The following is an 11,842-nucleotide window of genomic DNA, read 5'->3' as shown; positions in this document are numbered from 1 at the left end:
CTCTCCGTCATTACCTCTTGTCCCCTACTTTTCCTCTCCTTTTCCGCCATGTGTACCCCACTTGTCCCCTCCTCCCTCACTGCCTGTGCTCCACCTGTTTCCTCAACCCTCACCTCCTCGGTCTCACTTGTTTCCTCAACCCTCACCTCCTTGGTCCCACTTGTTTCCTCAACCCTCACCTCCTTGGTCCCACTTGTTTCCTCAACCCTCACCTCCTTGGTCCCACTCGTTTCCTCAACCCTCACCTCCTTGGACCCACTTGCTTCCCCCACCCTCACCTCCCGTGCTCCACCTGTTCCCTCTTGTCCATCCTGCTTGCCCCCGCTGGCCTCAGTACCTCCCTGGTTCTGGTCCTTGTTTGAGCCGTGTTCCCCAGGACAAGCTCTGCTCAGATGTCCTTCTCTCCCACAGCTGTAACATTTAAAATCGTTCGTCTTTGCAAAGATGACGTAGTCAAAATCGCCCACAGTGATCTTGAAGCTGAGGTTGACCGGCCTGCTCCTGTCGCTGGGGACCATGAAAGCATGTCTCCTGTGAGACGACACGTGTCGCAACAGCGGAGACTGAAATCCACAGGGCATCCTTATCACCGGAGACACCACCTTCCCATGCTTGGACAGCTCTTTGGCGATGGCAGCGCCCGTTATGAATGGTGGCACGTTGGACACAGTGACTTTCACCTCGGGTGTTGCGAGAGCATACGTGGGCAGGAAGTGCTCACCCACGGATATCCCGCGCGTCAACACCACATCCGCAAGTTCAATACTGTCCAAAAAGATGACCACCGCGCTGCTCATCCGTGCTGCGGACTTCACGTGGCTGTGGCCGACAAGTTCACCCACTGCCAAACTGATCTCCTCCAACGAACACCCGAACAGCGGCGGCGGTATCTTCACGCCGTGGTCTCTGGTTAGCTCCGTCAGGCGCATGCTAGCGGTTAGCACGCCGACAGCACCTGCTGCCCGGCTGCACTCCGCTCACAAAAAAGACCCAAAAACCCGATAAAAGTACGCAAACAAAACCCGTGAACCCTGCACACCCCACTACACCATCATACCCAACATTACCCAACGAAGAAAATTGTCGAAAAAACACTTTAACTATCGCTCTCAAAACCTCCGCTCCCGCAGCTCCGCACACCTGCTTCCGCTCAGAGAGAGAGATAGAGAGACAGTGAGACAGCGAGAGACAGAGAGACAGTGAGACAGAGAGAGAGACAGTGAGACAGAGAGAGAGAGAGAGAGACAGTGAGAGAGACAGAGAGAGAGAGAGACAGACAGTGAGAGAGACAGAGAGAGAGACAGACAGACAGTGAGAGAGAGAGACAGTGAGACAGAGAGAGAGAGACAGTGAGACAGTGAGAGACAGCGAGACAGCGAGAGACAGTGAGAGAGACAGTAAGACAGAGACAGTGAGAGAGACAGACAGTGAGAGAGACAGAGAGAGAGACAGACAGACAGTGAGAGAGACAGAGAGAGAGACAGACAGACAGAGAGAGAGACAGTGAGACAGAGAGAGAGAGAGACTCTTCACCCTGCTGACCCATGACTGTAAACCCAACTACAGCTCCAACCACATCGTGAAGTTCGCTGACGACACTACCGTGGTAGGTCTCATCAGCCACAACGATGAGACTAACTACAGGAAGGAAGTGAACCAGCTGGTCCGTTGGTGCCAAAATAACAATCTCTTCCTCAATGTGGGGAAAACAAAAGAGATTGTTGTTGACTTCAGGAGAACCCACTCCCAACCCCCCCTCCCTCTGACCATCAATGGTGCTGCTGTGGAACAGGTGAGCAGCACCAAATTCCTGGGTGTGACAATCACAGATGACCTCACCTGGAACAGCAACACCACTGCACTGGCAAAGAAGGCCCAGCAACGCCTGTACTTCATCAGGAAGCTCAAGCGAGCAGGAGCCCCCCCCCCCCATCATGCTCTCATTCTACCGAGGCGCCACTGAGAGCATCCTCAGCAGCTGCATCACGCTGTGGTTCGGAAGCTGCACCGCCTCCAACCGCAAGAGCCTGCAGCGCATTGTGAACTCTGCCCAGAGGATCATCGGAGTCTCACTCCCTACACTACAGGACATTTACAACACCCGCCTCACCCGCAAAGCACTCGGCATTGCGGGTGACCCCACCCACCCCTCCAACTGCCTCTTCAGCCTCCTGCCTTCAGGGAGAAGGTTCCGCAGTCTCCGTTCGAGCTCTACCCGGCTGAGGAACAGCTTCTTCCACCAGGCGGTCAGGATGCTGAACTCTCTCCCTCCCTCTCTCCTCTCGCTCCCCCTCTCTCCCCCCCTGCCATCTCTCCCCTGACCTCTCTACCCTCCCCCTCACCCACCTTTCCCCACTGCCTCAAATGGAACATACCAGGACATCTACTCCCCCTCACACCCCTTCCCTCATCCAGCACCAGTCACTTTTTATCAGCACCAGTCACTTTTTATCAGCACCAGTCACTTTTTATCAGCACCAGTCACTTTTTATTCTCTGCTGCTACTTGTAAATCCTTTATCTAGGCCCTTATGTTCTTAACTTTATTCTATTTTATTCTATTATATGTTATATGTTCATGTCTATATTACACTGTGGGACTGCGAGAAACGGCATTTCGAATTTTCTGTATGCATAACACATGTGGAAACTTTGACAATAAAGTGAACTTTGAACTTTGAACTTTGAACAGTGAGACAGAGAGAGAGAGACAGTGAGAGACAGCGAGACAGCGAGAGACAGTGAGAGAGACAGTAAGACAGAGACAGTGAGAGAGACAGACAGACAGTGAGAGAGACAGAGAGAGAGACAGACAGACAGTGAGAGAGACAGAGACAGCCCCCCCCCTCACATGATGTTGGCCTTATGAACTGCGGTCACACTCGTCCTCTGGTTGTTTCTGGCGTACTCAAAGGCGTATTCAGCGATGCGTCTGCTGGCGTCCTCGGTGATCAGTTTGATGCTCTGGACCACACCCTCCACGATCTACAGGGACCAGGACCAGAGGACAGTAAGACCAGTAAGACCAGATCCTTAAGGGGGGTCCGAGTGGGGAGAGAGAGACAGGAAGTGCTCATTCCAGGAACAACAGGAATGAAAACAAGACTTCCTGGGGGTGCATCCCAAGTCTCTTAATTGTCGTTTCCTCGGTCCTCGCTTGAACCGGAAGTTGTTTCTGTGCCGCCATAATTCCCGGGTTGGGAACCGAAAACCGGTGCCGGTCTAATACCGGTTCCTATACGTCCGGTATCTACCGGACCGAAACGCAACGCAGATTTCGGTGCTTCCTTTTGGTGCCTGTGCCGATTGAAATACTTTTTGTACACTACTCTGATGACTCCGTCCTAGGTTAGCTCGTCCTAGGACCGATGCTAACGATAGCATCGGTCCTCCGCTCCTCACTCAGTATTATTACAACCGGACGAGCCGTGCGCGCTTAGAAACAAACCGCTCCGTCATTCTGACGACGCTGCGGCCATGATTTATAGAAAAGAACAAAGAACGAGATCTGTCAAACGGCTGGCAGGCTACGGACTTCCTCCATCGACATCCGGCACAACACAGGCACGCAAAACTTTCTTCTTCTTTGAGGTGTAGTGGCGGCTGGCAAACGGCGCATTAGCGCCACCAACTGGTTAAATAAAATACAATAAGTCAGGAGAGGTCTTATTTTGCAAGAGAAGGCAAAAATGCTCATATAAGTTTGAAGCTGTAGTGTGTGTACAGAGTGTGTGTGTTTATTTATTTTTATTTATTTAAGTATACTGTAAACTGTTAACAGTTAACATATTGTTCATAGTTTGAAGTTAAAAAGTTAGAAGCTGTCGTTTGAAGCCAAGTGTTTTGGCACCGGTATCGTTTTAAAAGTATCGTTTTAGCACCGGTATCGGAAAAAACCCAAACGATACCCAACCCTACCGACGGCCCACGAGAACAGACTTCCAGGAAGTGTTTTAACGGCCGACACGCCCCCTCACTGTTCATCAGTCATGTGATTGGACGCTGCAGCCGATCGGACTGACTGAGTTTAACACCAGAGTGAAGACGGATCACAAAATAAACTCTAGTTTACATTTGATGAGGTTTATGATTCAACATCTGGTTTAAATGTTGATTGTAGTCTGAACAACAAAAGGACCACAAACAACTTTCTACATTTATTAGAAAGATTTGTGTTTTCATGATCTGATGTTTCCCTCAATAACTTTATTATGAATACAATTAAAGTCAGAGAGATCTGAGAGACTAAACACTTTACATCATTCCTGAGTGTTTGATGACTTTTATCATTTAAGGGAAACAATAATCATATTCTGGGTTATTTAATAATGACGTCACAGTCACAACTTCAAAACGTACAGACGCAAATAATTCATAAAGAAGACGATCGCATTCCGCCGGTAGAAATGGATCCTGAGCTCATAAACAGAGCACAGAACACAGTTTAACAGACTACAGAACCAGGTTTTGATAAGAGACGTTAGCTTTGGTGGGGGGTTTCTAGTCCCACCAGTAACAACTGGGTTCTGGTCTGAACACACACTGTTTCCAGTCTTTGTGCTAATGCTAAGCTAAAGGCTAAAGACTTCCTGTCACCGACAATAGGAAGTAACAAAAGGTTTGTCATGTGCAGTCCACATGAGGACTGCACTGGTCCACATGAGGACTGTACTGGTCCACATGAGGACTGCACTGGTCCACATGAGGACTGTACTGGTCCACATGAGGATTGCACTGGTCCACATGAGGACTGCACTGGTCCACATGAGGACTGCACTGGTCCACATGAGGACTGTACTGGTCCACATGAGGACTGTACTGGTCCACATGAGGACTGCACTGGTCCACATGAGGACTGTACTGGTCCACATGAGGACTGTACTGGTCCACATGAGGATTGCACTGGTCCACATGAGGACTGCACTGGTCCACATGAGGACTGCACTGGTCCACATGAGGACTGTACTGGTCCACATGAGGACTGCACTGGTCCACATGAGGATTGCACTGGTCCACATGAGGATTGCACTGGTCCACATGAGGACTGCACTGGTCCACATGAGGACTGCACTGGTCCACATGAGGACTGTACTGGTCCACATGAGGACTGCACTGGTCCACATGAGGACTGCACTGGTCCACATGAGGACTGTACTGGTCCACATGAGGACTGCACTGGTCCACATGAGGACTGCACTGGTCCACATGAGGACTGCACTGGTCCACATGAGGACTGCACTGGTCCACATGAGTGGTCCACATGAGGACTGCACTGGTCCACATGAGTGGTCCACATGAGGACTGCACTGGTCCAGTTCTTACCCTGAAGAGGAGCAGGTCCTCAGGTGACCTCCAGGTGGATTAATTCCAGTTGAACCTGATTGAAGACGTTGGTGTCTGACAGACCTCGGAGATATAAACGGACACAGAGCTGCTCGCTGTAGACCAGCTGCTATCTGTTGACGTGGACCATCAACGGTCAGTGTGGACTCTCACCACGTGTTCGATGCCGCTGTACTCGCCCTCCGTGTTCTCCCGGATGGTCACCAGGTTGACGTCGGTGTAGGGAGTCTTGTAGCCCTCGATGGAGATACAAGGCCTCACGTTGGCATACAGGTCAAAGGTCTTCCTCAGCAGCAGGTTCATGGAGGGGTGGCCTGCAGCGATGGGGGTCTTCAGGGGTCCTGGAGGAGAAGAAGAAGACCTGGACTCAGAGAGGAACCACCAGAGACTCAAGATCAGTTCAGTTCAGGAGGATCATTCTGTGAAGATTTACTTAAAAGGGTTAAAACTCTAGTTTTATTGATCCGGTCACATTTTACTCTGTGTTGTTTATATATATATATATATATATAAATAATGTTTCTATAAATTATATATATATTTGAAAAAGAAATAGAGGCTTTATATGCTGTAAATATTGAACTGTTAACAGATGTGTTGTCACATGGACGGTTGCCTTGCTTTGGTTGTTTCTTCTGGTGGCAGCACCACTCTGTAACTGTCCGGCTGTTTGAAAGTGGCTCTGACCCTTGAACTGTCGTGGCTACGGCAAGTAAAAAAAGGAAAGTCGATAATGAGAGCCTCCTCTTCCAGGAGGAGGAGGAGGAGGAGGAGGAGGAGATCGCAATATTTGTCACCGAAAACCGAAACAACCGTGTCTGCCTAATTTGCCATGAGACTGTTGCCTTGTTTAAGGAATATAATGTAAAGAGACACGACGAGACCAAACATGCTAATGCTACAACAAGCTATCAGAGAGCGAGCGAGAAAACCTTTACGGAATGTGAGTTTATCAAAGACGGCATTATGAAAATAGCAGAAAGCATAATTGCCCCGAGAAGAAGACAGAGTTTGCGAATGTTTGCCCGCTCGTAACACTGAAGAGCCATCATCAGATACTAAGAGACAACTGGACTGTTTTTCCTGAGCATGTTTCATGTGCGTTGAAGTTAAATGTGAGACAACTTTTCATCACCCTCACGAAGTCTTATTTAAGATCATCTTCAGGTGAGAATATTGATCGGTTTCTCTGTAATGAGCTTTTAGATGGCTTGTTCTTTATCTGACTTTCAAGATGTGAAAGAAACAGAATAGTTGTTGAGATGTGTTCACACATGAATGCTTACATTTGGTTACATTGCTGTTTGCTGTCATTGAAAATGAAATGATGAAACAACAATGTATGGATAGGCTACTTGTATTGTTTAAAATAATGTCAGCAGGGACTGTTGGCCCTTGGGCATTGTCACATGATCAAATCTGGCCCTCTTTGAAAAAGGTTTGGACACCCCTGATCGAGATAGAACATCTGTATGTTGTAGTCCAGATGTCGCTCAGAGGATCTTTGTCTCTAAGAGTTTAGTCAGCACGTCTCCTGAACTACAGAACATCTGTATGTTGTAGTCCAGATGTTGCTCACCTTTCAGGCCGATCTTGCTGCGGTCCATAGACTCTTTAGCATCAGGAGGGATCATCCATCTTCCACCCGGTCCTTTAATGGCCGTCACGTTCCTCTCCTCCCAGCTGATCGGAGCCTGAAGGTAAAACAACGTGAGCAACGAGCTGCTGGTCTAACTGCTCGTTAGAAAACATCTGGATCACGGTGAGCAACGAGCTGCTCGTTAGAAAACATCTGGATCAAGGTGAGCAACGAGCTGCTGCTGCTCGTTAGAAAACATCTGGATCACGGTGAGCAACGAGCTGCTCGTTAGAACACATCTGGATCAAGGTGTGCAACGAGCTGCTCGTTAGAAAACATCTGGATCAAGGTGAGCAACGAGCTGCTCGTTAGAAAACATCTGGATCAAGGTGTGACATCACTGACCTTTGCAGCCTCAAAGATCTTCATGACGGCCGTAGAGATCTCTGGTCCGATCCCGTCACCTGGGATCAGTGTGACCGTCTGCATCTGTGGAGCCGAGAGACAGACAGGTGGTCAGTGTGTGTGTGTGTTAGTGTGTGTGTGTTTTTCAACCTTTTCTGAGCCGCGGCACACCAACAACGTTACAAAATGACACCTTTTAGCATAAGCAGCATACTGTATCTGCCATGATGTCAAACTCAATCACAGAGAGACACAATAAGAAGTTGTGACTCCGTTGAGGGCCAAATAGAGTCGCCATGTAATGAACAGGAGAGAAGGGATATGGAGTGGTCTCGTGTGACGTCACAGTTTAGCTGTCGGCCATGTTGGAGTACATGTTGGAGTACACACAGCCACTGGCATGCACGGCTGAGTCGCAGAACCTATCGATCATGGTGAACTTTTGTGCTGTCTTTGGTTGTGGCAGCAGAGCTGATAGAGACAAGAAATCATTCTTTGGTTTGCCAGCGGTCATTACACATCAAGGAAATGACACGAAGGAGCTATCCAAGCGACGTCGCCAGAAATGGCTGTCGCGCATCTCTCGGGATATAAAGGAATCGAATTTGGGGTACACTCGAGTATGTGCGGATCACTTTATAAGTGGTCAGTGATTTTATTTACAAATTCGTTTGTGAACAGTATTTAATAAAGGAAATATAAATTAAACATGGACATGAGAAGGTTACCGAAGCTTCATCGGCCCGTGACAGCAGTCGGTGCCAGAGATGTGTCGAGCGTGTACAACAGGCGAAACACAGCGATGCAGCCTCAGCATTGCTTGATATGAGTTTAACGTCGTATCATGTATATATATATATATATATATATATATATATATATATATATATATATATATATATATATATATATATATATATATATATATATATATATATATGTGTGGGGGGGGGGGTGAAGTTAGGAGTTAGTTGAAAGTGAATTCCTACACACACGCACACAATGACATGCACGTACAATGTAAACAAACACACGTGTCTGTTTGCGCTGAGTAAACATAGAATATTGCTAAATATCTGACCAGATCTGTATATATTTACCCTTCCAATGACGAGATGAGAATTCTCGACGACCGTTGCTTTGACGTCTCGGACCCATCCACTGACAAACTGATTATAAGCGTCGAGCCCTTTGTAGCACTCCAACTCGTCTTTTGTGTAAGGACTGGGGGTGTTCACGAGATACGTGTAGATGTTGGCGTAGTTTACCGATGGAAGATAAGTAGGATCGGCACTGAAACGATCTGCACTCATCGTATAAGGATCCAAGTTACCAATAACCTTCAATTTGGCAAGGTAGCGAACCTTTGATGCACTATCCAGTGATTCAAAGTATGGTATTTTCGCCGCACTTCCTTGTTTACTCGCCGCCATGGAGGATCTGTATGTACTCCAACATGGCCGACCGACCTGGTAACTAAGGAGATCGTGACGTCAGTGAGACCACTCCATGGGACAAAGTGCAAACAGAATACATGTTGAGGTCGGCTGCATGATGTTATGCATACGTACCGGAGCCAGATGTTTGGCATCTTTTCTTGGCTGCAGTTCATTAATGTCTGGGGTTAGGTTCTGTGGAAACCCTCACGATGGAGTGAAGGTGCGTCAGTGACACTCCTGTGTGGGTTTTTGTTCATCTTCATCACAGAGAACAGCTGCTCACACAGGTCTGTGCTTCCAAACATGCAGAGCGTTTGAGCAGCATGGAGGCGGAGTTGAGGCATCGTTTCAAGTGAAGCTCGGACACTGTGCAGCGTCCACAGAGTCACACTTTACCTTGAGTGTCATTACACTGGAGGTCTATCAGCTCCACAGGTGCTCTTTCCACCTCAACTGCACACGGATTGCTGAGCAGTTCAGATTTAAATTTCTGAGCTGCAAAGTCGGCAAATCACCGAGTGAACTCTGTGCCGAGTGCACCAGTTTATCAGCAACATGTGCAGTCAGGAACACAGCGGTGGAGACACGGACAGTGACACAAGTTTCCTTCTGCATCCGAGTCTCCCACAGGCGCAGCTCGGCCTGGAACGCTCTCACTGCGTCACACATGTATGTGATCACACACATGTGTGATCACATACATGTGTGTGATCACACATACATGTCTGTGATCACATACATGTATGTGATCACACATACATGTCTGTGATCACATACATGTATGTGATCACACATACATGTCTGTGATCACATACATGTATGTGATCACACATACATGTCTGTGATCACATACATGTATGTGATCACACATGTCTGTGATCACACGTCCCTGGAGCTGCAGGTTCAGTGCAGTGAGATGCTTCGTTATGTTGCACATGAAACCAGCTCACATCGCCACTTTTGGTCCCGGAGCTCTGTGGTGTGGCGGGCCAGTTCTGATAAACATGATATGTTCTGGCGAGCCGATATATGCTGACAATTTAATGACAAGTCTCTCAATGTGTTGATCCTGACGAGGCTTTTCATCTGCGTTATGTTGTCCGGGGCCCAGTTCAGAGTCTGCATTTTTCCTTATCAAATATTTCTCCATCGCTGTTCGTGTTGTCACCTCAACCTCTGCCGTCATTTCATTCTACTGTCCTACATGAACACGTCATTACTGCGCTCCCTACTGCCCCCCACTGGCATGCAGACTATGTATTACTGAGCCAGACACTATGTTGCAGCTCAGACGCTCAACAATGGCAAAGTATTTGCAACAAATAAATAATATTTTATTGGACAATTTCCCACGGCACAGCTGACGATCTCTTACGGCACAGCGGTTGAAAATCACTGTGTTAGTGTGTGTGTGTGTGTGTGTCTCCTCACCCCTCTGGAGAAGGAAGCCGAGGACAGTGTGTGTCTCCTTGTTGCCCCCCCCACCACCTGAGACAGCTGAGAGACATGAAGGTCACGTTAAACAGCTGCTCCTCATTCATCACACAGCTATACATATTATATACAGTATATACACAATTATTACAGTCGCACCAACCTTACAACTCTTAATTTTACCCTCATTTATTCATACAAGTTATAGCTTTAATTCCAATAACTTCTACCAATAAATCAAGTTATTATTAACATAACATTTGGAGAATATTCTTGTATTCATGCATATTTACATGCATTAAACATGATAAGTCACATGATAATCACATAGTTTGGAGTTTTATTTGACGAACTGAATGTGAGTTTATTACAGAATCGTTTCAAATCAACTACATCTTTACTGCCATACAACTCTATGGCGGAGTTTATATATTTATGCCGAATTAAACAACACAGCCTCTTCTTCTTTAAGACTTCTTCGCTTCTTCTCTACGAGCTGTGGATTCAGCCCAACATGCAAGCCGACCTTAAACTGGTACATTTTTAAACAGTTTGGTTTTAAGCCGTTAGCTCAGCTAGCTTCAGCTACTGTCTGAAGGACGCGCGCGCGCGCGCACACACGCACACACACACACACACACACACACGCTAACATGCTGAGCTAACTACAGTCGAGTGTCATCCCGCTGAAGGACACACACCTAGCTAGCATGCTAGCATGCTAACGGATAGCGTACTAAAGTATCCGTTAACACCGTAGAGACACCGTGAACCTTCCACTCTCGCGTATTAAACTACTCTTCTCTGTTTATATCGTCCTCTATGACTCTCAGTGGTTTATGACGCTTCTTTTCTCACCATTGACCTCCACGCGCTGCCTGCCATCCTGCTGTTTGATTCGTGATCAAAGATCCTCTGATTGGAGGAGAGGAGCACGAGAGAGCTCACTCTGAGGGGAGGACGAGCACGAGACAAAGATCCTCTGTTAGGAGAGAGACAGAGAGAGAGGAGGAGGGCTCACTCTGAAAGATTTCTCCACCACCACGTTATAGACAGAGAGACAGACAGACAGATGGATAGATAGATGGATAGAAAGATAGATGGATGGATGGAGTTTAGTCATTCTTATATAGATACATATATATGTATAAATATATATACATATATATGTTATATATATGTATATATATTATATATATATGTATATATATATACATATATATATATGTATATATATGTATATATATAACATATATATATATATATTATATATATATATACATATAGATATATATATTATATATATCTATATGTATATATATTAATACATATATATATATATACATATATATATATATTTCTTATTTCATTGTTGGTCATTGGTGCTTATTTTTTTCACTACTTGTGTTCATAACATTCTCTTCTTCAGTTCTTCATTCTCTTCTTTCTGTTTCTGTGTGAAACTGAACCCAAATAATGTGATTATGATTCACAAAAGACTGATTTATTGTTCTCTTTTCTTTTTCTTTGTTTTCTGTCAACTTGAGTTACATTTATTTGTTTTAAATCTCTGGTAAAGTTTAACCAGGTCCCGTTCCTCGTAGTGGTTCACTGAGTCCATCAAATGTCCTTCAGCAGCCTAA

The 11,842-nt window shown here is 46.4% G+C and overlaps 1 protein-coding gene across 1 annotated transcript in view; it reads right to left on the bottom strand.

Moving 5' to 3' along the window:
- Positions 1-11,101, bottom strand: part of LOC306788252 (isocitrate dehydrogenase [NAD] subunit alpha, mitochondrial-like) — a 19,210-nt gene extending 8,109 nt beyond the window's left edge. The window contains exons 1-6 of the mRNA XM_079283692.1: positions 11,058-11,101; positions 10,197-10,262; positions 7,327-7,410; positions 6,922-7,036; positions 5,496-5,683; positions 2,851-2,984 (exon numbers count right to left, since the gene is read on the bottom strand). Of these exons, the coding sequence (XP_079139818.1) occupies positions 2,851-2,984; positions 5,496-5,683; positions 6,922-7,036; positions 7,327-7,410; positions 10,197-10,262; positions 11,058-11,084 (614 nt within the window). The 5' untranslated portion in view covers positions 11,085-11,101. The remainder of the gene's footprint in view (positions 1-2,850; positions 2,985-5,495; positions 5,684-6,921; positions 7,037-7,326; positions 7,411-10,196; positions 10,263-11,057) is intronic.
- Between the last annotated feature and the right edge of the window lie 741 nt (positions 11,102-11,842).

Source organism: Melanostigma gelatinosum, assembly GCF_949748355.1.
Source record: "Melanostigma gelatinosum genome assembly, chromosome: 2".
NCBI lineage: Eukaryota > Metazoa > Chordata > Actinopteri > Perciformes > Zoarcidae > Melanostigma > Melanostigma gelatinosum.
Note: the sequence above shows the minus strand (reverse complement) of the source record. Positions and strands in the feature narration are given on the sequence as shown.